Source organism: Diabrotica undecimpunctata, chromosome 4, assembly GCF_040954645.1.
Source record: "Diabrotica undecimpunctata isolate CICGRU chromosome 4, icDiaUnde3, whole genome shotgun sequence".
NCBI lineage: Eukaryota > Metazoa > Arthropoda > Insecta > Coleoptera > Chrysomelidae > Diabrotica > Diabrotica undecimpunctata.
Window position 1 is genome coordinate 95,824,339 of NC_092806.1, and position 26,874 is coordinate 95,851,212.

Below are 26,874 nucleotides of genomic sequence, written 5' to 3' on the forward strand. Positions count from 1 at the left end.
TTTCTATGATATTTCTTACATTAATAATTTGTTCTCTAGTACCTCTGCCCTTCACAAATCCATTCTGCCCAAGTATTATTTGCCAACTTATGAAGTTTTCTAGATGGCGTTGCGGGATGTAGAGGATCACCTTACTGGCGTGCGATATTAGAGCTAGTAGTATATAGTTGTTACAATTATTGTAATAATAATATTTCTTATATAGAGGTATGATTATGGTCTTTCTTCACATCCCGAAGGATGCCTCAAGAAATTAGCAGTAATGAAATCATAGCTTGCTGCTTTGTTTAACTTAAGTCTTTTCAGAGCGAATTTTACTTCAGAAAAAATTATGACAGGTTCAGATTCAAATGTGGATAAATGTGGTTTATCCCTGTTGAAGGAGAGTGGAATGTGGAGGCCTGACATTCAGGTATATATGAAATGTCCGCGGATATCTAGTACCTATCGGCGTATAATCACTCCGCCGCTACAATAAGCCCTCCAAACATCTACATTATAACCTAGTTCAAATCATCCGTCTGTATAGGATATAGGAATCATCTTGTATAGGATACTTCACATCATTCACTTGAGCTGTTCCTAGTAAATCATCATCGGTATCATCTTCATCTGTTAAAGAATCAGGTTACGACAGGTTACTATTACATCAATCTCTTCAGCATTTATAAAATTAGGATCATTTATTATATCTTCTGCTTATACTTCTTTTCGACACATCTGCAAAGAACATAATTATATATTTAGACTAATAGCAAAAAGATTTCATTTACTTTATGTTTATATTTATTATCCAAAATAAATATTAGTTACAGTATTAGTTACTTACCGTGAAGTAATTTCCCAAATATGATTAAATACTATACTAAATGCTAAAACTTTTTATGCAAATCGGAACAAATAAATGTAAAATTTTAAAAATTCCAATGATTTCTGGTCAGATTCACATAGAACTCAATAGTGAAATGCAGCGTATTTTGCTCATTACTCAACAATAATATTCCATTGAAAGATCTAAAAGTGCGGATATGAAACTTTTATTATTAAATGTGCAAATCTAAACAAAGTCACCAAATTTGAGCAATGTTTATATTTTTTTTTATTTAATGGGTATTGGTAATATAATCAAACAAAAATTATAATTCAGTTTATTATAGATTAAAATATAATACGGTAAATGTTTAAAAAAATAAAATTTTCGGTGATCTGTAAATACGACGCTGGTTTATAATGGGTTAATAGACTTTACAAATGAGGTTTGTTTTTCAATCAAAATTTATACGTTATATAAATATTTAAACTCTATTTAAAAAAAATATAAACATTTATAGGTTCCATACTAAGATATTCTTTTATGATAATATTAAAAAGAAAACAGTGAGAAATAGTGTAGTAATCTTAAAAATTGTAATTGTAAGTACAGTTTTGTATACTAATCTTAAAGATTAGTTTTTTCTTTCTTCATGTGCCGTCTTCTATCGATGGGGTGACCATCAAACGATATGTTTTTCTGTTTTCTGCCTCATGTATTATATTTGCAGCTTTTGGTATTTGTAACATTTCTCTAAAATTTCTCAGCCAGGATTTTTTCTTTCTGCCAAACCACTTCTACGTGTAATATTGCCTTTCACTATAAGCCGTAGCAGACTGTACTTATCATTACGCAATATATGTCCCAGATATGACGCTTTTTTCCTTTTAACAATTATTAACAATTTTTTGTTAAATCCTGTTACATTTTTTTACCCATTCGTCTCAATACTCTATTGGTCACTCTGCCTGTCCAAGGTATTGTCAGTATTCTTCAATATGCCACAATTTCTAAAGCCTATACCTTTTTTTTAGTTAAAGAAAAAGTGGCAGCCGTAGCTCAGTGGCTATGTTACTGGCTTAACAAGCTGGAGGGCCTGGGTTCGAATCCCGGCACCGACAATAATTTAAAATTTCTAATTTAACTGAGCTGCTACCGTGCTTCGGAGGGCACGTAAAGCCGTCGGTCCCGGCTACGAAAGTAGTCGTTAGGTCATGTTAGGGGCGCTTGCGCGATCTGAAAACCCTAACACTAGACCTTAGCCAGAAGGTTACACGAACTTTACTTTTTTAGTTAAAGAAAAGTTTATTTTTTTAACATTTTATAAACTTTAATTTATATCTTGCTTATTAAAAAATACAAATTATATTTTAGGAATGAGGGCAGTAAAGTCTGTTCTATCAGCAGCTGGTAACAACAAAAGGAAGTATCCTGACCTTGACGAAGATATTTTGTTACTTCGAGCTATTTTAGATGTCAATTTGCCGAAATTTTTAAATCAGGATCTACCATTATTCGATGGTATTATATCCGATCTATTTCCTGGAATTATATTACCCGAGGCCGATTATACGAAATTAATCGAATGTATGAAGATATGTTGCGAAAACAGGAAACTTATACCCAAAGATTGTGTCATTACTAAAGTTATTCAAACTTATGAAATGATGATAGTGAGATGGGGTTTTATGATAGTCGGGTATCCCTTGGCTGGAAAAACTAGTACACTAAAAGTACTGGCTGACACATTAACTTTAATGAATAAACAAGGTAATGTGGGAAAACATAGTAATTTCCTAATTTCGACAACTTATTTTTTTTATGAAAAATTTAGTAATAGGGAATCTCTTAATTATAAAACTCCCATAATGGCGCCCTTAATAGCAAACTCTTGATTCCAATCTTATTTCCATTTGTATTTGTAAATTATTCTAATCAACAAGAGAAGCCTGGTCCGACAGGTTATCATAATTTTATAACACACGAATTTGTAATACTTCAGTAAGATCTAGAGTTATAAGTACCCTTAGGAAAATGTTAAAATTATTATGTTTTTTAAACGAAAACGTCCGTTTCTTAAACAAAAATTGCGGAAACTAAAAAATACTACACAATGTGACAAATAGTAAGTAGGCGGACAAATTTTGTGTTGAAAGGACACTATTAGACTAAAATTGGAATTAACAAAATTGAAAGGGCAATAGTACAAATCAAAATCTAAAAAGTTCAAAACCGAAAGAATTTTCTGTTGTCTTAAAAGATTGTTCTTGTAAAAATAGAAATATCAACTAGTTTGTTCAAAAATGAGAGCAGGTATCAGCAAAATTTAAAAATTAACTTTATAGATTGAAAAGTCGTTGACTAAACCTACTTTTTCTTCTTATTCTTCTTAGTTGAAGACAACAGTCGTATATCTAACATTGTCCTTTCCATTGCTCTTTCTTTTTTGGCTAGTTTGTTTATATTTTTTGTCTTTGTTAGAATCCAGATTTGGCATACATCTGTCATGCATAATAATGCACTAGTTGGAATTTGCTCGTCAAGTATTGGGGTATTTTAAAAATAATTATTAACCAATTAAGTTTTCAAAATCCTACCCATACCAGTTTTGCTGTTCTACTAATTTACACACTTTGGTTCTCTTTGACAAGTTTTAGAATTTGGCAGAGGTAGATTTACTCTTGTACTTTTCTCGAAAATGGTTTGGTCATCTGTGCCGAATGAGCGACAACCGACCCGTTAAGCAAGTCTGGAAGGCTAAAGTGAAAAAGTTTAAAACCAGAGGCAGACCACGGAAAACCTGGGATGACGAAGTAGGGCAGATTTTGAAAAGTAGGGGAATGGAATGGTCAGAAGCTCAAAATAAGGCAAAAAACAAGCAAGAATGGACAAAATTCGTGCACAGAATAGAATAGAAAAAAAAAAAAAAAAAGAAAATTCTGTATTTTCATTGGATTTGAGACGTAATGTAATGTATATCTGTAACATGTATTTGTATTTACCTCACACCTTAGGGTAGAGAGGTGTTCGATTATATATATATATACTTTCTCGATCTCATTTCCATTTATGGTTATATGTCTGAGGTCGTTTTTGTTTGTCATTGTTTTTGTTCTTGTCATATTGTTATTATCAGTTGACATTCTGATGAACTATATCCTTTGTGGCAGTCAGTTTGTTCTACCGGTTAGTAATTATCCATTTTATAAGTCAACCGGTTGATAATAGTTCTTATAAACGGTTTGTAAATTTCGCACATATCTGAGAAACGATATAGGTCAATATTTCTTTAGAACACATTTGTCTCCTTTTTTGTATTGAGTATTACTAGACTCTGGTGCTAGTCGTTATAAATTTTGTTATTTTGGGGATACGTATTAAATAGCTCTGTTATTATTGTGATTATCTTGCTTGTTTTCAAAAGCTCGACAATTATACCGTCATGTTCTGGAGCTTAATTATTTTTTAGCTCGTTTAAAGCTCTTTGTATTTCGAATCCCTCTATATTTGATAGTACTTTTGATCCAACGTTTTATTTTTTATTTTTCTTTTGATTAGTTCTCTATTGTTAATACATTCTCCTAGGTTTGCGAGCTGTACAAGGTTTTGTAGAAGTCTTCATTTATCTTTGTTGTTTTATATTTGTCTTTCTCTTTCTTGTTATTGGTGTCGTTAATTTTGATAATTTTCTGAACACCCCGTTGGTCTTAGACCTTTTAAGCTTCTGTTGTTATCTATGACTTGATCTGTCGTGACTAGGTAGATTTTGTCAAATATACAACAGTTTTTTATGATTCTGTTAACAAGACGAAGTAAATATTAAATATTTAGATATTAAATTTGCTGTTTTATTGCCTTTATAAAAAAATTTAATTATATTGGCTCTCAAGAACCATATAGATAAAGATATTTTTATTATAGATTAAACAGGATTATTTAAAAATATCAAACATAACTTTTGCCTTTAAGAATAATAATCTTAGGGTAGGAACACGTAGAACGCGTGTTGCCGGCGCTGGCGAGCAAGCGCTGACAAGCGCCAACAAGCGCATGTGTATATTCGCATACTTTTATATGGAACGGTACACAAAGAATGCCTGTCTGAACTTGTTGGCGTTTGCTATAGGCGCTGACCAGCAAACAAGAATGGTCAATACATTATTTTCCAGCGTCTAGGACGCTGGTAGTCGTATTTGGGAGTGTTTGTTTTTGTTCGTTTACACAATATTTGAGGCTATAAAAGCATTTATTAACATGATTGACAACGATCAATTAATCAGTCCGGTATACGAAAGACGGGCTATATGGGATAAACGAGTCAAACAACATTCCAACAGGAATTATGTGGAAAAGTGCTGGAAGGACGTGAATGTTCAAATGAAAATTGAAAGTAAACAAATGATTTTATTATTTTATTATATTACAGTATCTATTAAATTTTTGTTGTTACATACGGCCTGTCGGTCCTAATACATATTTTAGAAACTCTTAATTAAACAATATGATTTCTATCATGTATAACATTTAGAGCAAAAATAAATAAGTCAAATAGATTTTGCACTATTACAAAAATATGTTTACACATCATAAACTAAAGGAATATTGGCAAAGTACGTGGTGAATAAATCCCTAACACTTTCTGCCTCATTTTTCGATCTTCCGAGAAGTTTTTTTTATTGTTTGACAAAGGAATTACTGCTGCATCAGCTGAATGATGTGTTATGCCTTCCGTATCAATAAGGGTATTGTTCAAAATACATATACACTTAATAATACTATCTACTATTTCAATATCTGTTTCAATGCTCTTCGAAAGCAAACGCCATTTTGCATATAAAATTCCAAATGCGCATTCAATTGACTTTCTCATTCGGGACAACCGTTTACTATAATTTTCCTCATCAATGCCCAAAGCATCTCTTGCATATGGTTTAAGGAGGTAAGGGAGCAGTGGATATGCCTCGTCTTCAACAAACACATATCGAACTTTCACATTCGTTCCAGGTAAGCATGAGGGTTCCGGAATGTCAAACGACTTGCATTTTTTTAAAAGCATTCTTCCGCACGTAAAAAAAATTATGCCAGAAAGAATTTTAGAATTTCGTGGGATAATCCAACAATAAGTTCAAGAATTTGCGTACCCAAGTAATTTGCTTAGAATTCAGCCATTACTACCCGTGCAATCTCCTTCCGCACCACAGTCTCATGCTTCAACACCATCAACAACTCACAGTATTGCATCGGAACAAGATTCACAGTTTTATATTAGTACATATGGATTTATGGAGGACAGCGACCAATAAATACTATATGTAGTTTTTCCTTTGCATTATTTTGTAAAAAAAAGCAATTTCAATAAAGTTATACTTACCTCAAACAAATGACTAACCGTTCTTCTAAAGTACTTGTTGATGATGCCAGTTACACCACTTTTTTGATAAACTTTCTTCCACTTTACTCAGGATGTAATTAAATGTGTCCAACTTCATCCTCATGCATCTAAAGAATCTCTGACTGTCCATTTTTAGCTGCGGAAAGAGGTGGTGGTACTCCCCGAATTCCCGCCGTTCAAGATTAATTTCATGCACACCATCCTTCCTTCTATGTAAAATTTTTAAGTGGACATTTTCTAATAAAAACATTTCATCTTCAGTTTGGGAATCCAACGACATCTTTCACTACGAAAAGTTTTAAACAAACTGATGCTGATATCCAGCTTTTTACTTGTCCACGTAAAAGCAGGCAAGCGCTGAAAATAAGCGCTTGTCAGCACCAGCAATAAGCGCGCCGGTTCGCCGACGTTCTACGTGTTCTTACCCTTTACTCTGACTCTTAAAAGAGCCGCTGGTAAATGGTTGTTATGAAAAATGATTTGGCTCCTTGCTAAAACCAACCGAGTATTGATGGCAGTGAAGAGTTAAAGTGAAATCCTTAAACATTGATGTCGTGTCACATTATTTTTAAAATTTTATACTTATTTTAACTAATTTTAGATTATTATCACCGATGATGGTCCGATAGGACTTTAAACGTTCTAAAATTTTTAATCGTTTTTGGATACTCTAAATTTTTAATAAATATACTATTTTACATCAGAAGTTTTTACATCAGTGTAGGTTTTTTATTATTATTTATATTTTTTCTGTTAAATAATTAATGGTAAATTCCTGGTGAATACTCTTCACAGTTTTATCGCTGTGAGGGAAGCAATGTTAAAATTATGGTGTGATAATCAACTAAATGTAAAAAATTGTCCTATTGAACAGAGTACAGTGCGCTGTCAAGCTAGGCTGATTTTTGAGATATTAAAAGTAGATGCATTAGAATTAATTAAGGTGATTTTGTACATTAACTGCCCCTTTATTAATAAAGGTAGTTCTTGGGATTCGGCCAGACTATATGAGCTGAAGATAGAGATGACATGATTCCTAAAGTGATTATTAGTAGTCTGTATGCCTTAATGAATACATGCATACATATGGAATAAGAAGAGAGTGGTCCCACGTGAGCTTGTCTCAAAAAGTAAGAGCGCAGACTGGTGACCAGTGCAAGTTATGGTCTCCTTTTGCTCCTAGCAGCCTCCATACCGACTACCAATAACTGAAACGTTATACTGCTTGGATCAAGCCGCTACTATTTTAACGAACTAATACGTTTATTTCATTTCTACCTTATGTGTTTGATTTTACTTTTAATCTAGTTTTACCATCAGAACCATAACTAAATATAACAAATATATGTACCTACTAGACGTACATAGAAGTATTATTATATGCGTTACTTATAAATATGATTCACTTTATCACATTTTTTTATATTACCTAATGTATGATATTAATATTTTAAATATTAAATCTTAGGTTTACCTGAAGAAAAAGTTGAAATAATTACTATAAATCCTAAAGCAATAACGATGGGTCAGCTCTATGGACAATTTGATCCGATATCATACGAATGGTTTGATGGAGTAATAGCAACTACTTTTCGCAATTTTTGTACGGACCCTAGTGCTAACAGAAAATGGATGATTTTTGATGGACCCGTTGATGCAATTTGGATTGAAAATATGAATAGCGTATTAGATGATAACAGAAAATTATGTCTTATGTCTGGTGAAGTTATGTCAATGACTAATGCGATGTCTCTAATATTTGAAGTGATGGATTTGGAACAAGCATCTCCCGCAACGGTAATGTCAATTGTTTCATGGTTAAAATCACTAGTGATATACAATAGGGGTCATGGGAAAAACGTCAAATTTGTTTCAGCTGACAATATAAAAAAAAGCATAAAGTTAAATAAAGAAACTAATAGTGGTTTGGAAAAAGTTAAAAATAGTGGTTTTAAATATTAAATAGTATACATATAGTGGAAAAGAAAGTATGGATTCTTAATAATAATTTTTGTAGTCTTTAGCTTGTATAACACAATTTACACAATTGAATGAAAGCTCAGTATGTAAAAGTACCACACTGATTATTTCATCATGGAGATAGCTTTAAAAAAATATAAGCAAAAAAAAAACAAATAGGTACATCCCTAGTAATACCATAACAAAAAAGTGTATGACAAAATGCGTCGAAAGAACTTTAGAAAGTTTATATGCTTTCACGGATTATTGTAGGGAGCGTCATAAATTTTAATGATCTTAATCTGGGGCTACATGGTTTTCCAAACGCTCAAATCTAAGTCATTAATAAAGTTAACAAAAATATCAAAATTATATATACAAATTATTCTCAAAATAAACATTGCATTTTATTTTTCTACTAACACATATTCTGATATTTTTTTCATATTTCATAAAGATGATATCATTGACATTTATTTATTTTTAACTAAAATATATAGCATGCGATACATTGTTAAAACTTCATATTCCACCTATAAAAAACCAAAATGTAATAATATTAAGATAGTCTTGGGACTTTAATATTTAATATTAGACTTTACATTAATCTTCTTTTTCTATATGTATTTTTAAATTCGTGGTAAAAAATGAAATTCTATATCTCAATGCCTTAACTCTATGCAGAAGAAATTTGCGAATTATTTAGGTGAACTGCTTGATTTTTGAGATATTTAGACTTATTGTAGGTGATTATTTCAAATTAAATAGCTACAATATCTACTACAGCGTACGCCCTACATGTCACGAATTTGGTACCGGAGTTACTGTAAGCAGCAGGACTAAATACAGATTAATTGACTTTAAAGCTATTGATCATAGAATATGTCGAAAACGACTTAAAGAAAAGTCTGCTAATGTTAGCATTATAAGTGTTTACGCATCACCCATAAAGAAAGAGGACGATGAAAAAGACATGTTTTATGAGACAGTGGAGACAGTGGACCTAGAGTACAATAAGTGCCAAAACATTCTGTTAAAATATTAGCAGAAGACGTTAATGCCGAAGTCAGAAGAGAGAATTTGTTTTTCCAATCATCGGTTAAGAGAGCCTACACGTAGACTAAAACGATAACCGACTAAGACTCATGAAATTTGCTATGATCAATATAATGGTAATAGGCGGGATAGAGTCCCGCCGTAGAGTCGTTGATGCAAGACACTGTTCTAACCTTGTAAATGTTGAGTATTTCTGAAGAGCAAAGATAGATACTAATCACTATTTTTGTTAAGTCACAGTTTAAATAAAGAGTGCCCAAACAATAAAAGGAGATCAGAAAAAGAACAGAAAACACAAATATTTACAAATTAAAAAATGCGGACATAGCAAATATATATAGAAAGCAAATAGAAGATAAAATAAAGATAGAAAGCATATAAGAAAAAGAAGATATTAAGCAGCCATGGATAAAAATACTAGATATTATATTGCAGAAATCGGTTGAAATATTAGGTGAAAGCAGGACAGAAAACAAGAGTCAGTGGTTTGATACTGAGTGCGACATGGCAACAAATAGCAAAAATCCAGCATATAAAAAAAATCTTGAACTAGGTTGTACACGAAGAACAAAAGAAGAGTATGGACACCTCAGAAGAAAGGAAAAGCTTACTCATCGATTTTAAAAGAGGTTGTATCATTCGAAAACATTAAATGGGATACGGAATTTATTTGATAGACGTTAAACAAGAAACTATTCTTCTTCTTCTTAAAGTTCCATCTCCTATCGGAGGTTGGATATCATAACGGCTATGGTCACTTTATTGGCTGCTGCTCTGAAAAGTTGTAGTGAACTACAGTTAAACCATTCTCTAAGGTTCTTCAGCCAGGAGATGCGTCTTCTTCCTATGCTTCTTCTTCTTTGGATCCTTCCTTGCATAATAATTCTCAGCAGCTCATATTTTTCTCCTCTGGTTATGTGACCCAAATACTCTAGTTTTCTTCTTTTTATGCTGTTCATAATTTCTAACTCCTTATTTAGACGTCGTAGTACCTCAGCATTGGTAATCCTTTGAACCCACTGAATTTTTAATATTCTTCTGTAACACCACATTTCGAACGCTTCTATTTTTCTTATGTGTTGTTTCTTCAATGTCCAAGCTTCCATTCCGTATAGTAAGATAGAAAATATGTAACATCTTAGAGCCCTCAATCTGAGATGCAACTGAAGGTCTCTGTTGGTAAGCATTGTCTTCATTTTCACAAATTCTTGCCTTGCAGTTTCAATTCGGACTTTGATTTCTCTGCTTTGGTCATTTTTGTCATCAACCCAGGTTCCCAGATATTTGTATGTCTCTACTTTTTCTATTTGGGTTTGCTCTATCATTAATCTTTCATTTCTATGTTGCGTTTTTGAGACAATCATAAATTTAGTTTTTCTCTTACTTATTTTTAGTCCGTATCTAATGCAATAATCGTTAATTCTATTTACCAACTCTTGTAGCGATTCCAGGGTGTCTGCGATTATAACGGTGTCATCAGCGAATCTTATGTTATTTACTATTCTTCCGTTTACAGAGATTCCATCACCCAGATCCGCTATCGCTTCCTGGAATATGGCTTCACTGTAAACAGTAATGGTGACAGAACACAGCCCTGTCTTACTCCTCTCTTTATATCTATATTTTCGGACTTTTGTTCTTCTATCTTTATATTGGCCTTTTGATTCCAATACAGATTGATAATGATTCGTAAGTCTCGTCTGTCTATATCTTTGTTTATCAGTACTTCTATTAGTTTTTCATGTCGGACCCTGTCGAATGCCTTCTCGAAGTCGATGAAACAGGAATAAATATCTAGGTTCATATCTAAGCATCTTTGAGAGAGGACATTAAAAGCAAACAATGCCTCTCTCGTTCCCAGTCCCTTGCGGAACCCAAACTGAGTATCATCCATATCATCTATTAGATGGGAAACTATTACAAATTCTTAAATAGAAGCCGTCAAGATTTTAAGCCAAAAGTAAAAAGTTGTAGAGATATATAAATAGTGAAATTTTACCCTATACAGACTTAGTTATTAATAAATGGTCACAATATTTCAGCGATCACCAATTAAGATTATGATACAGAAGGCGACAACATAAAACATGTTTTTTATATGACAACATAAAAAATTACTAAACATACATCAGCAACTACATACTGAAGTACCAAAAATAGAAGTATCAAATGGCATCAAAAACCTTATATTCCACAAATTTAAGGAATGTTTGATAGACTACCACAGAAGAACATTAACTCAATACTGCAGGGAACCAATCCTATACAGTCTTCCAAAAATTCATAAAGAAACTGTCCCCCTCAGACCCATTTGCAGCAGCATATGTTCTACTTGCTGCAGACTGTCAAAGTTCCTCTTAGTCATAATATAGCCTATAAATAGCACACAACACAAAGTCTTTTATCAAAAACTCATAGGAGTTCATGCAAAAACTAGCAGAAATATATTATAATTCCAACAATATGCTAGTCTCTCTTGAGGTAGTGATGCTATTCTAGGAATCCTTCTGTGACACCATATTTTAAATAACTGTTGCTTATTTATATGTTCTTGCTTCAGTATCCAGTTTTCAAGTCCATATTGTATGTTCGGAAACATGTAACATTTTAGAGCTCTCACACTCAGTTCGAATCTAAGGTCTTTATTGCAGAGAATTGTTTTCATATTTACAAACGCATTTCTTTCTATTTCTGGCCCGTATTCCTGTTGTTTGATAATTATTTTCTGAAATCCAGGTTCCCCAGTTATTTTTGTATATTTCAACTCTTTCTATTGGTACATCTCCCAAAAGTATGTTTGTTTGTACATTGGTTATTTTTATGTGTTTAGTCTTTTTTTTTATTTTTAATCCATATTTCTTACAGTATTATTCCACCACTTTGAGATAGTAATGCTTCTTTAAAAATGGATTAACTATATACATTATCTAATAATGAAAACATAATACATCCCCGTCTAACAATTTAAGCTCTTTGATTCCAGCAAAGGTTTAATTTATATCCATGCATCTTTGAGCTATCACATTAAAAGCAAATAACGCCTCTCTGGTTCCTATCTCATTTCTGAACCGAAACTGACTATCATCTATTTCTTCCAGTTTTTTATTTACATGGCCATGTAGTATTTTTAAGAATAATTTGAAAACATTACTTATTAATGATATTTTCCTGTATTCACTGCAGTCTTTAACGTTTGTATTTTTGGGGTTAGTCAAAAGGTGGAGAGTAACCATTCTTTCGGTATATGTACCTACGAACACGAAGTTATTGCGGGAAATGGACAAATAATACGAAATAATAAACACAATAAAAATAAGAAAGTTACAATATCTGGGACATCTGAGAGAACAGTGACCACTCCTAGAGTGATCCTTGATTTATATTGGATTAACGGTCGTACTCCTTTTTTCTTTCGCGCTCTCTCTCTCTCTCTCTCTCTATATATATATATATATATATATATATATATATATATATATATATATATATATATATATATATATATATATTTGGGTATGCAGCGGAAGACAGGACAAAAGAGTACTCTTTTTAGTTTACCAAGCTTTTGCAAATCTTTATTTGCATCATCAGGGTGCTACAATAAACAAAATTAGTACAAATTACAGAACAGAATAAAAATTATTTTTTATCTTACCCTAATTGAGGTTATTACTATTTAAATGGAAATAAGCCACAATTAAAGGTTAAAGTACGTTTATTGACGTTTCAATTTCCATTTCGGAAATCGTTCTCAAAATACTGTTGTATTTTTAACAAATCTAATTTATTGTCTTTATTTATTATTAAAAAGTTCTAACACTTGGTTTATTTAATCTTTATTTCCGCTTAGTCTAATTTATTACAGTCTTCTACACTTATTCTAATTCACTAAAACACAGTAATTTATATTAATTTATTTTACAACTTATTCGATACAATAATTTATTTTCGACTAACTGTTCTCAACAAAATTCACGTATTTATACCATTAGCCTGTATAAACAGCCGTTAGTTCTGGAATTCCCTCGAAGCAGACATAGAAGGTCGCTTGGACTGATTTTGTTCGGCCTGCTTCTGGAAATTTCGAATCGTGGGTGACCCATCAGAATTCAGGTTGGCAAACAGGTCTTTCAACTGAGCAGCGAAATTGCTAAAATAGAAAAAAATTAGAAATAATATACTTACAGTTTTATGCGCCATAATATTTATCGTAACAATACAAACAATATTGATAATGTTTGTATTTTGAGAACGATTTCCGAAGTAGAAATTGAAACGTCAATAAACGTACTTTAACCTTTAATTGTGGCTATAGTCGGGTCGTGTAAATATATATATATATATATATATATATATATATATATATATATATATATATATATATATATATATATATATATACATATATAGTATAAATAAAATGTAATGGCATGAACAATTGAAGGCAACCGTATATACGTATTTCTGTTAGAAACCTGTTTTAAGTTAGAAAAGGACCATGTTAACTTGGGAAAGGATCATTACAGGAGCAATGCGACCAATATGTCGATATACCTTTTTTAGTGTTCTGTTTTGCAGGACATGCCATTACATTTTAATTTTATTATTCACTCGCATTATCCTTTTCCATTTCTATATATTATGTATATACATATATATATATATATATATATAATATATATATATATATATATATATATATATATATATATATATATATATATATATATATATATATATATAGAGAAAAGGAGTACGACCGTCAATCCAATATAAACTAAGGTACACTCGAAGAGTGGTGGGTTTTTTCGGTCAAAGTGGAGAAATAAAAGACAAAGACGATGGCTACTTCATCTATTTATTGAAGACGTTTCGCTTTCTGCTCAGAAAGCATCATCAGTTCATCTAAAAAGAACAATATGAAACCAAACATCCATAGAGAAGTTATAACCAAAGTGTGTTACCTTACAAAGACATGTAGCAGTCAGTGATGTTAAAAATATGAAAAAGCTTACAAAGCTGGACATTCAGAGTTAACGTTGTATATAACAATTAATTGAAACTAGGTAAAGTTTGCAATTTGACAAAATTAGCACAGCAAAAGAACATGTGATAAAAATACATGTATATATACAAAAAAAATTTTATAAAAACTTAGTAAAAAACATTAAGGTTTATTTTAAAGTGTAAAGAACTAGAAAGATCATTAGATTGCACTTCCAACAAATTTATTTAAAAGTTATATTTTAATTTTAACTTTAGGTAACATTATAAGTTATTAAAGATTAATAGTAATAAAGAAAAAAAAATGAAGTTACCAGTCTTTAGCTTACTGAGGCTCGTTGGTAAATGAATTTAAAGGTTTGACACCCACGCACAACAACGTGAGTAGAAGTGGCCTTGAAGTCACAATGACATAAACAGCAAGGCAAGCTACCAACCTCTATGTATTAAGGCGGTATATTCAAAGAATGTGATAGATTTGGTTGACAACTTGTCGTTAAAAAACCAAGCAGTGAAAGGAAAAGGTGGTTAAGATCACCATTTAACCCTACAGTGATTGATCTGTCAACAAAGAACAAAGCAAGAGAAGTCAATCCAATATATCATATATTATAATATTATGACGTCACTAGTTAGCCAGCTAACAGGTGAAGATTAATAAAAATTTCCACAGTCCAATATCACTTTTACATAATTAAGTAATTGTTCTTTTTGATGAACTTGTTTGATAAAACTTTAAATTGAATCTGATTCACAGAATCCTTTTCATTACGGTCCTTAATGTTTGAACCTTTGGACTGTGGAAATTTTTATTAATCTTCACCTGTTAGCTGGCTAACTAGTGACGTCATAATATTATAATATATGATATATTGGATTGACTTCTCTTGCTTTGTTCTTTGTTGACAGATCAATCACTGTAGGGTTAAATGGTGATCTTAACCACCTTTTCCTTTCACTGCTTGGTTTTTTAACGACAAGTTGTCAACCAAATCTATCACATTCTTTGAATATACCGCCTTAATACATAGAGGTTGGTAGCTTGCCTTGCTGTTTATGTCATTGTGACTTCAAGGCCACTTCTACTCACGTTGTTGTGCGTGGGTGTCAAACCTTTAAATTCATTTACCAACGAGCCTCAGTAAGCTAAAGACTGGTAACTTCATTTTTTTTTCTTTATTACTATTAATCTTTAATAACTTATAATGTTACCTAAAGTTAAAATTAAAATATAACTTTTAAATAAATTTGTTGGAAGTGCAATCTAATGATCTTTCTAGTTCTTTACACTTTAAAATAAACCTTAATGTTTTTTACTAAGTTTTTATAAAATTTTTTTTGTATATATACATGTATTTTTATCACATGTTCTTTTGCTGTGCTAATTTTGTCAAATTGCAAACTTTACCTAGTTTCAATTAATTGTTATATACAACGTTAACTCTGAATGTCCAGCTTTGTAAGCTTTTTCATATTTTTAACATCACTGACTGCTACATGTCTTTGTAAGGTAACACACTTTGGTTATAACTTCTCTATGGATGTTTGGTTTCATATTGTTCTTTTTAGATGAACTGATGATGCTTTCTGAGCAGAAAGCGAAACGTCTTCAATAAATAGATGAAGTAGCCATCGTCTTTGTCTTTTATTTCTCCACTTTGACCGAAAAAACCCACCACTCTTCGAGTGTACCTTAGTTTATATATATATATATATATATATATATATATAAACTTAGTTTATATATATATATATATATATATATATATATATATATTCTTGGCACTGAACGCAATCTCGTTAAAAGACAGTTTTTAGAAATGTGTGCAATATTAAAACATCCTAATACTCTTAATAAGAGAACGGACATTAGTAATTTGAGCCAAATTTATCATGCATTAATTTTACAGAATTAGGCTTGATATGTTGTTTACTTAAATTTTGTCCCATTTTGGGGTTTTCTTTATCACATTTTCTTATAATAAATTTAAATAAAATTAAAAATAAAATATAAATAAATTATTCCTTCTTTAATTAAGATTTATCAACTTACTTTTTATTAATATTTGTCAATAACACTTTTACATAATTAAGTAATTGTTCTTTTTGATGAACTTGTTTGATAAAACTTTAAATTGAATCTGATTCATAGAATCCTTTTCATTATGGTCCTTAATGTTTGAACCTTTGGACTGTGGAAATTTTTATTAATCTTCACCTGTTAGCTGGCTAACTAGTGACGTCATAATATTACAATATATGATATATTGGATTGACTTCTCTTGCTTTGTTCTTTGTTGACAGATCAATCACTGTAGGGTTAAATGGTGATCTTAACCACCTTTTCCTTTCACTGCTTGGTTTTTTAACGACAAGTTGTCAACCAAATTTATCACATTCTTTGAATATACCGCCTTAATACATAGAGGTTGGTAGCTTGCCTTGCTGTTTATGTCATTGTGACTTCAAGGCCACTTCTACTCACGTTGTTGTGCGTGGGTGTCAAACTTTTAAATTCATTTACCAACGAGCCTCAGTAAGCTAAAGACTGGTAACTTCATTTTTTTCTTTATTACTATTAATCTTTAATAACTTATAATGTTACCTAAAGTTAAAATTAAAATATAATTTTTAAATAAATTTGTTGGAAGTGCAATCTAATGATCTTTCTAGTTCTTTACACTTTAAAATAAACCTTAATGTTTTTTACTAAGTTTTTATAAAATTTTTTTTGTATATATACATGTATTTTTATCACATGTTCTTTTGCTGTGCTAATTTTGTCAAATTGCAAACTTTACCTAGTTTCAATTAATTGTTATATACAACGTTAACTCTCAATGTCCAGCTTTGTAAGCTTTTTCATATTTTTTACATCACTGACTGCTACATGTCTTTGTAAGGTAACACACTTTGGTTATAACTTCTCTATGGATGTTTGGTTTCATATTGTTCTTTTTAGATGAACTGATGATGCTTTCTGAGCAGAAAGCGAAACGTCTTCAATAAATAGATGAAGTAGCCATCGTCTTTGTCTTTTATTTCTCCACTTTGACCGAAAAACCCACCACTCTTCGAGTGTACCTTAGTTTATATATATATATATATATATATATATATATATATATATATATATATATATATATATATATATATATATATTTATTGTGTGTGTATGTGAGTGTATAGTATGTTCGTTATAAAATATATCTGCTACCCCATGTTAGCCTAATGTTCTTCAATGCAATTAAACACAATAGTTGTTAAAACTGGTGTCGAGAATAAAAAAAATATATTTTAAAAAGAGAAAACGTATATCTTGCTTGAACGTAAGAAAAAAATTCTAAACATATAGTTGGTATGGATTTCTGATAAAGAATAAAAGAAAATGTGGTAGAAGTTTTTCGAACGAGTGGTACGATGGTATCATTGATATTTCTAGTTAATGAAGAGTGCCGCCGGATGAATGTATTTATGCTCTTTAAGCCAGATATAAAATTAAAGTAAAGTTTTCTATAATCACTTAGAGGTAATTTGGCAAAGGAAAAAGTACAGGTTAATCCGATAGCGATGCAAATATACAAAGGAATGCTGCAGATAAAATCTATAAACTAGCAGCAGCACTCGATGTCTATATTGTTAAAACATTACTTTAAAAGAGAGAAATCAACTTAGAATAATTAAGATAATAGTAATTTTTCTATTTTAAGGTTTCCAGATGTGGTATGGTATACATGGAACCAGTAACATTGGGTTGGGAACCTTTTCTTCAATCTTGGATCCCTACTTGTAATCATTTATGGTGCCCACCTAGCAGAAAAGATTTTATTGATAGTATGTTTAAGTGGATTGTGCCTCCTTCACTAAATTTTATGAAGAAACACTGCACTATGTTCTGCAATCCAGGAGATATCAGTCTAGTTTTGAATATGATGAACATGTTTGAAATGTATATGAACGATGCAATTGCTAGTAATCCTAAGAAGGAGGATCAAGAAAAATATATGGAATTTTGGACACAGGCTGCTTTTATTCAAGCAGGTATATTAAAGAGGTTCTGAAACTGTTTTTTGGGGCATGTTTAAGTTAAATATTATTTTATATGCGATTAACCAGAATTAATAGTAATGAGAATTTCATTTTAGATTTGTTTTGACGTTTTGGTCACCTATCCGGAAATCGTTTTCAAAAAATTTAGTTAAAAATTAATAATAATATTACCCTAAAAATGTTTATAAATTGGTGGTGAATGAAGTAATCAGTTTGACTTACTTGGACCCGATTGCAGTCTTTAGCCATGTCTTAAGTGAAATCCTGAGCGATGTTGTTGTATTCTCGAATTGATATTAAATTTTTATCTTTCTGTGATTATGTAGTTAATTATATATGATATGTCTCTGACCTAATATTAATTTGTTCTTCTAGCATACAGCGTCTCCTGTGGAGGTTGCTGATTAACATAGCTATTTGCACTTTTCAAAGAGCTGCAAGAATAATTCGACCGATATTATTCACGGATGTTGTGCAGCCAAGAAATTCTTCTACGCTTCTTCGTCCAACTATATAATGATCTTTCCTTGAATTATAAGTTGTAGGAAATCATATCTTATTTCTCTAAAGACACGGCCAAGAAACTCAAGTTTTCTCTTCTTTATAGTAAATATAATTTTAGGTTAAGTATTTAGCCTTTCCAGCGCCGCCTGATTTGTAACTATACGTCCAGGAGAATCTAAGAACGTGCCTGTCGAACCACTTTTCAAAGGGCTTTATCTTTTTACGGAGTTTCTTAGTCAGTGTCCAGCTTTCCACACCGTATGGGAGTATGGAAAACACATAATATCTACCATTCTTATTCCTAAGAGTCATAGAAAAATAAGGTGCTGTCAAAAGTTGTTTCATATTGACGAACGCATCTGTTCAATGTGTAAACAAATTTCTTCTGAATGTTGGTTAGTGCAGTTGACAGTAGTTTAATATTTTTGTACTGAAAAACGCGCCCAATAACCTGTCCATTAAAATTGTCCAGAATAATTTTTATTTTTTTTTAAGAGAAGATCATTTTGGTTTTCCTGATATTGATATGTAAACCGTCATACTAACCATAGATACTTTATCAAAGAGTCTCTAGAGGTTTCCCAAATTGTTGGCTATTATAGCTGTATCATCAGCTGTATCTATTGTTGTTGACCAGAGTTGCATTAACCACGTAGGGATAGAATTTATACACACATGTGCGGATGCTCTAAACAGAGAAGCACTAATGGTAATTCGTAGTGACTTTTCGTTCTACGTTGTGTCACCACAAATAACCAAATAAAGCCATCGGTAAAATTTAAATTTACCGGAGAATTAAATTAATAAATATTAGTACTCTGTTGTTGGTCGTGTTTATTTTTTTACACCTTACAGTTTTTTTAAAAATCAAGTATATTTAAATCTGTTAGACATGGATTAAGTAAGTTACAGTAATCTTTCAAACGATTACACTATGTGAATTTTTGATATCATGACCAATTTATTGTAAAACTGGGTAGCTCTGTTTACCATCCATATTGTATTTCTTCACATGTAAGTCACTTTTATACATTATTATCTCTTTTTCACCCATTATGAGAAGCCACTTTCTGGCTTTCTCTTTTAATTAAAAGAACATTTCAATTCCTTCTAAGAGAACGTTACTCTTACATATATAGACTGATGCTGTTTTGTAAATACAAAACGAAACGTTTCCGCTAATATATGGAATAGTTAACATCTAGCTTGTTTTTGTTTCTCCTCTTATCTGGCTGAGATCTTTAAGAGTGTGAAAGGGATTTCACCCCATTCCATATTGTTTTTCACTACTTATTGGTTTTGACAGTTGTTGCTTCTTATATATATATATATATATATATATATATATATATATATATATATATATATATATATATATATATATATATATATATAAAGGGGGGGTTGAGGTTAATTGGGTACACAGCTGATTAAAAGCCAAGTGTACTCTGTTTAACAATTCATTATATTTCGCCAATTTTCATTGGCATCATCAGATGAGAGCTACAATTATTTAAAACATGGTAAAATACAATTTAATAATAGTTTGTTGTTTATATACTTACTTAATTACAACTACTGCAACAACACCATAGTCAAAACTAGGAAAACCACGTCAAAAACCACCAAAAAATATCTAGGAACAAGGCCCAAATATGCAAAATATATGAAATCTCACCAGAATTCTCAGAAGGAATAGAAAACCAATCCTCTCAATACTCAGAGAAACTTGAATTGTCTGCTTCATAGAAGGAAAAGCCGAGGTTATGAGGACGACTCTCGGAGAGAGTGTATATTAAATTACCACTCAGGCGAAGACATCGACTTATAGAAGAAGTCGAAGAACGAAGAGAAATGCCCGAGGATCCGAACGAAATTATCCCTCCAGCACCATCGGAAAAAATTAACGAACTAGTTAAAAACAGTTTGTTGAAAAAAGCACCTGGACCAGATCAAATAACAATCAGGACCCTTAAATACTTACAGGCGCGTGCCATATTATTTCTAACGAACCTAATTTAGCGCGATGCTGAGAAACAAACAATTTCCATAACGATGGAATGAGGCCCAATGTCATCATGATGCCAAAGCCAGGAAAATATAGTAAACTCCCAAAATTACAGGCCAATAAGCTTACTTCCAGCAATCAGCAAGATTGATTAGAGAGTCATTCGTACTTGGCTTCAAGCCAAAACAGATAGGTTAGAAATAATCCCAGAGGCGCAGTTTGGATTTAGATCAGAGCACTCCAGCGAGCTACAATATGATTAAGCTATGATTAATAGTGTATATAGCTACATTGCAGCTGAATTCAACGATAAACAGTACACAGGAGCCGCCTTCCTGGACGTAAGCGAAGCTTGCGACAGAATTTTGCATAAAGGGCTACTTTACAAAATGAGAGGCTACGGATGCAGTGGGGCAATGACTAAACTAATCTCTTCGTACTTAAGCAACCGGGGCTTCAGATTTCAAATAGGACAAATCCTGTTCAAGCTCGGAACTCCGAAGGCTAGAGTGCCACGGGGTGCGTTATTGTCACCACTACTGAATTTAATATACACCGCTGACGTTCCAAGAACACCAGGAACACTAATAAGCTCTTATGCCGATACACTGCAATAGCGACCAAATACCGAAATGTAGACATAGCAGTAAACAACCTACAAAGAGTATTAGACGACATAGCAGATTGAAGTATGAATTGGTAAATCGCCTAAAACTCCAAAAAAACTCAAGCGGTACTCTTCAAAAAAGTCATCAATAGCCAGAGAAACAACTAACAGTGCAAAACAACCCCATCGAGTGGAAAAGCGAAGCAAAATACTTAGAAGTCACTACGGATAAAGGCTTAACTTTCAAAGAGCACGTAGGCGGCACAATACAAAAAGTCAACATGGCAAATAATAGGACTCGCAGGTAGAAAAAGTATATTGAGGACTAAGACAAAAATAGGGCTATGAAATAGTACAATTCTACCGATATTAACATATGTATCTAAATATGTATTTAAATCAATATTTTTTTATTTTAGGAGTTTGGGGCATAGCTTCAATCCTAGATAAAGATTCAAGGGAAAAGTTCGATGAATTTTATAAAACTTTATGGAAAGGGGAAAACGAACAACACCCTTATCCTCAATGTCTAGAAAAGGTAGACTTGTCTATTCCATCGGAAGGTCTTCTTTTTGACTATGGATATAATTATAGATTAAAAGGAGGTTGGAAATATTGGCCAGATGTTATAAAATATGAAAGAGTAGATGAATGTAAAAATATTATGCAAGCTTTGATACCAACTGTCGATACAGCCAGGTAAGTTGGTACTAATTGTTAAAGATTTATGTAAACTATTAAAAGAATTTGGTCAAGAATATAAATTGTTAAATGTAATCATCATCATCATCATTGGCTTTTACAACTCTTCGTGAGTTTTTGCCGCATTTACTATTGCCTTCCATTGATTCCGATCCTGTGCTATTATTTCCCATGGCCTTACTTCCATCTTCTCCAGGTCTTCTCTGACTGCGTCTTTCCACCTTTTTCTAGGCCTTCCTGTCGATCTTCTACCATCTGGTCTTTCCCAAAACACATTGCTAATCAGTCTGTCGTCATCACTCCGTACCACGTGGCCTGCCCATCTTAATCTATTGGCTTTTATGTATCTTACGATGTTTCCTTTCTCGAAGAGAGTCTCTATTTCATTGTTGTATCTGCTCCTCCATTCATTTGTCACGCTGTCCCTGCAAGGACCATATATAATTCGCAGGATTTTGCGTTTCCATACTAATAGCTTATTGATTTCTTTCTTTCTCAATGTCCATGTTTCACTTCCATATGTCACTGCTGGTCGTATTATGGTTTTGTACATTTGGATTTTGGCACGCCTTGAGAGAAGCTTTGACCTCATTAGATGTTGAATGGCAAAGAATGATTTATTCCCCGCCAGTATTCGTATTTTAACCTCCCGTTCTCCTTTGTTTTCACTGGTAATTGTTGCTCCTAGGTATTTGAATTCTTTGACCACCTCAAAATTATGATCGTTTATGGTAATGTTTTGTCTTATTCGCTGTCGTTCCTTTTTTGATACGACCATGTATTTAGTTTTTTCTTCGTTTATTTTCAGGCCTACGCTTAGTGTTGCTTCTTCAAAGTTCGATACTATATCCTTAACTTCCAGTGTCTGTGCTACTGCATCTACATCATCTGCAAATGCGAGAATAATCTTTGCTCCTCGGGCAGTTATGTAATGTAATGTTCACCAGAACAATTAAAAATTTACTTACAGGCCTAGGGTAAACTATATACTGATTGTTTACCATCAGCTATTGGCGTATTGTAGGATTTTTACATTATTTTAGGAATATAGCGAAATGCACTGACCACTTTTTTTACGACAGTTGCAACCCTGTACAAATAGTATCTAACTTAATTTTATTGTACTACCTAACCTAAAAAACTTAGCGACATATCTATTAGATGGTGTATTGTGTATCAACATTTTTTTAGCAATAATACTTAAGAAACGTACTATAAGAAAAGATATTGTATAAGGTATGTTTTTTAACATAAAATTAGTTATTCTATTATGTTTTATACGCCGCCAGTATAATATAAAATTAATTTATCCACGTCTCCAATCAGTTGGCGTGTTTTTTTTATATTAGACAGTTATTGGCCACGTGGCCATTAACTGTAAAAATACATTTTATTGATAATATTGTACGTTTAGGCATATGGGCATATAGAGATTTTTTTGTGGATGCCCAAAGTAAAAGAGCGTGCACGATACAAAAAAAAAATATACTGAAAAAGATATTTCGCTTGCATTAAAGGCCATCGAAAATGGGATGCCACAAAGAAAAACTTCCCAGACATTTAAAGTACAACTTGAAACTCTTCAGTTTAGAAAAAGAGATAAATTTACTAATAAGACTACTTTGGGTCCAAGCAGTGAAGAAAAAGCTATTAGAAGAATGGATATTGACAAGTTACAAAAAAGGATTTCCAGTAAGGAAAGTAGATATTCAAGCTTCTGTTAAGGAATTTATAGATTCAAACCTACAGAAAAATCTATTAGTGGACAATTTTCCAAAGTATTTCCGGAACACCAGAAGCAGTTACTTCTATATAATCTTTTATAACAAAAGTTTATAGTTTTTGCGTGGAGTAAGGAATGTTTATGAGGTGGATTTTGGTTAGGCAAAAATTGATATCATCGTGATGTTTATCTGTTCTGCATCTGGTCAAGTAACTGAGCCGATGCTTATTTATCACTACTAAAGAATTTCTTATTCTATGGTTAATTTAGTTCATTCTTTATGGGGAATTGGACATAATGATAATGGTTGGATAAGGGTTGAGTTATTTTACGAGTACATTGTTAACCATATATAAAAAAATGGCACTACCTTTTTCAATAATTATATTTTTAGATGGCCATTCTACAAATCAAATACTACAGTTGAGTCAACTGTGCATCGAACTACAGATAATTTTAATATTGTTTTATCCCAACGCAATTATGTTGCCTGGTTGCTTATTGCAACCAGCAGATGTTGCTGCATTCAACCGTTAAAACAGGTTGGAAAAAAGCAACGCTTAAATTCAGACAAAAAAATTCCCATTAAATACTGACTAAAGAAAAATTTGTACCAGTACTGAAAGATGTCATAGAAAACTACACAAAAGTTGAACTATAAAAAATGGGTTGTAAGCAAGTGGATTATATCGATGGAATGCATCAGGTATAGATTTTATTCAATATCTGGGAACAAAAAAGAGACTAATATGTATCCAGATAATAATACACACGTAGAAAAAAAATGTATTATAAAAGGGCAATTATCTATCGGTATACAGAAATTCGTGATGAATCAGAACACTTAGAAACACACAACAGAGCAGTAGACACAGAAATAGAAAATATGGAAATTATTTTACATGAAAATCTACTGTTTGGACAAGATGCAAATGAAGAGTCAAAAAGAAACATTTATCGAGCCTTTCGAATAAATTTTGGAGACAGGTGAAAAATTACAAGAATATGTAGCATAGGAAGGGCATGTAAAAAAATTACTTATACAGGAAAAAAAACTTAGGCTTTACAAGAAACTATGGGGACAAATGATATATTATAAGGAAATGTAACACGGTAAGGACCTGTAGAAAATTACTTATAAAGGAGAATAAAAATGAAACCCAGCCTTTAGAAGAAACTGTGCAGACAAGTGATAAATGACAAAAAGTTGTAACCCAGAAGGTGCCTATAAAAGAATAATTGGTTATAAAGAATAAAAAATACCCAAAATAATAGAAACATTTGAGATTTCGTGATTTGGCCTAAAACACCAGAAAGAAAAGACAAAAAGGGTATCCAAAGATTACCGTTCAGGATTTAACTAGTTCACGAAAGAAAACGGAAAGATTATTCAAACAAAACGAAAAGGCTACAAAAAAATTGGGATAAAAAACATGAAAACAAGTAAGCAAGAAAACGATAAAGTGAAAGAAAACAAAAATGAAACTCGATTAAAAAGACTCAACATGGGCATTGACCACCTGAACAAACACGATAATCCTGCAGGAATAAACGGATTAACAAAGAATACAAAAATGCCTTAACGTCACGTTAGAAAAGTTTTCAGCAGTTCTAAAAGTAATTATGAATCCCAACAGAATGACTTTCCTTAATCCAATAGCTGTCGGAAAACTTTGTTTCATTTGTACGAAAAGTATTATAAATTCAGGCAAACGTATCCGCTGCTACGAGTGCAGCCGAACATATCATAATTTGTGCATTATAAAAATTATTCTTTCTGTAGATAAGGATACAATGTTTTGTTGTAAGACTTGTGTTGCTAAATAGAATCTTTGAAAAAATTGTTTTTTATTCACTTAAATCCAAAAATTAAGGTATTTTTTTAATGGCATAGACATTAGTCATTCAGCCAGTTGCAATGGGTTCTCTTAACAGACAAATACACAATACTATCTCTAATACAAAATTAACGGAAAATTAATACAAGAAAATACTATAAGGAAACATGGAAACATACGAGGTCACTTACTTCTCATCTAGGGGTCCATCAAGACTTTTTTAGTAGACAAACAAAACTGGAGAATGTATAAAGTGTTATAATATTTGCCCTGTTTTCTTTTTCTGTTAAATTCTTACATTCTTTGTCAAAACAGTTATTCGTTCTTATTCTTCTTTGTTTACTTTTCATGCCTGCTCGGTTTACTCTCGGCAATTAAAAAAAAAACATATTTTAGTAGGAAGCACCTCGCTATATGGGCTTGGAATAGACGATACTGTGTAAGTAAGTAAACAAAACAAGCTTTTTGTAAAACGCGTTTATCTCGAAATAATTTTTTCAAGTCCTTGATTACTGTATCTTAAAAACTCCTTGATCGATCCTTCTCAAATCTTGCGCACTTCATTTATATGTAGATAAATTACTAGGTTACAACGTTAAGATATTGTCCAGTTTATTATTATAATTAATTTTACAATATCAAATTAGTCAAATTTTAACATAAATTTTTCGAAAATTAAAAAAATTCGTCTTTTTTTACTTCTAAAATTTGAAAAAAAAAAACGATAAAATGAATAATATCTTGAAGATATGATCTAGGAAAACGCATAAACTAACGGAATATTTTTGGGTTGTTGTCAAAAGATGATCCAGTTATAAGTATGATGAATACCACAAATTAACTTTTATTATATTGGAAAATTAGCTGTCATTTTTAATTTTTAATATGGTTGTACCAAAATTTTAAATAATACTCTTGAAATGTTGTACTATAATGTACCAATGTTATAAATAAATTTATATTACATAATATAAAAAAATCTGTTTAAAATCTTGAAAATAACCCCCTCCACCCCCCGTAAGAAAAGATCAAAGAAAGAAGGGGAATCGAACAAAAGGAAGGAAGGCAAGTACAATTCCATTTGATGTTCGCCAATGTCCAATAAGGAGAGGGCACATGAAGAAGAAGTAATGAAACGTGATATATAAAATTTTTAATTCCGATGTAATTGAACCAATTAATAGCGAGTTTAATTCTAAATACTGTTTAAAGACGGGGCT

At 31.8% G+C, this 26,874-nt stretch overlaps 1 protein-coding gene across 3 annotated transcripts in view; it reads left to right on the top strand.

Moving 5' to 3' along the window:
* The window catches only part of Dhc62B (Dynein heavy chain at 62B), a 279,647-nt gene that overhangs the window by 99,728 nt on the left and 153,045 nt on the right, over positions 1–26,874 (top strand). For all 3 annotated transcript variants that reach the window (XM_072529938.1, XM_072529940.1, XM_072529939.1), the window contains exons 13-16: positions 2,186–2,581; positions 7,672–8,000; positions 17,933–18,263; positions 21,811–22,090. In XM_072529938.1, coding sequence (XP_072386039.1) covers positions 2,186–2,581; positions 7,672–8,000; positions 17,933–18,263; positions 21,811–22,090 — 1,336 coding nt within the window. The remainder of the gene's footprint in view (positions 1–2,185; positions 2,582–7,671; positions 8,001–17,932; positions 18,264–21,810; positions 22,091–26,874) is intronic.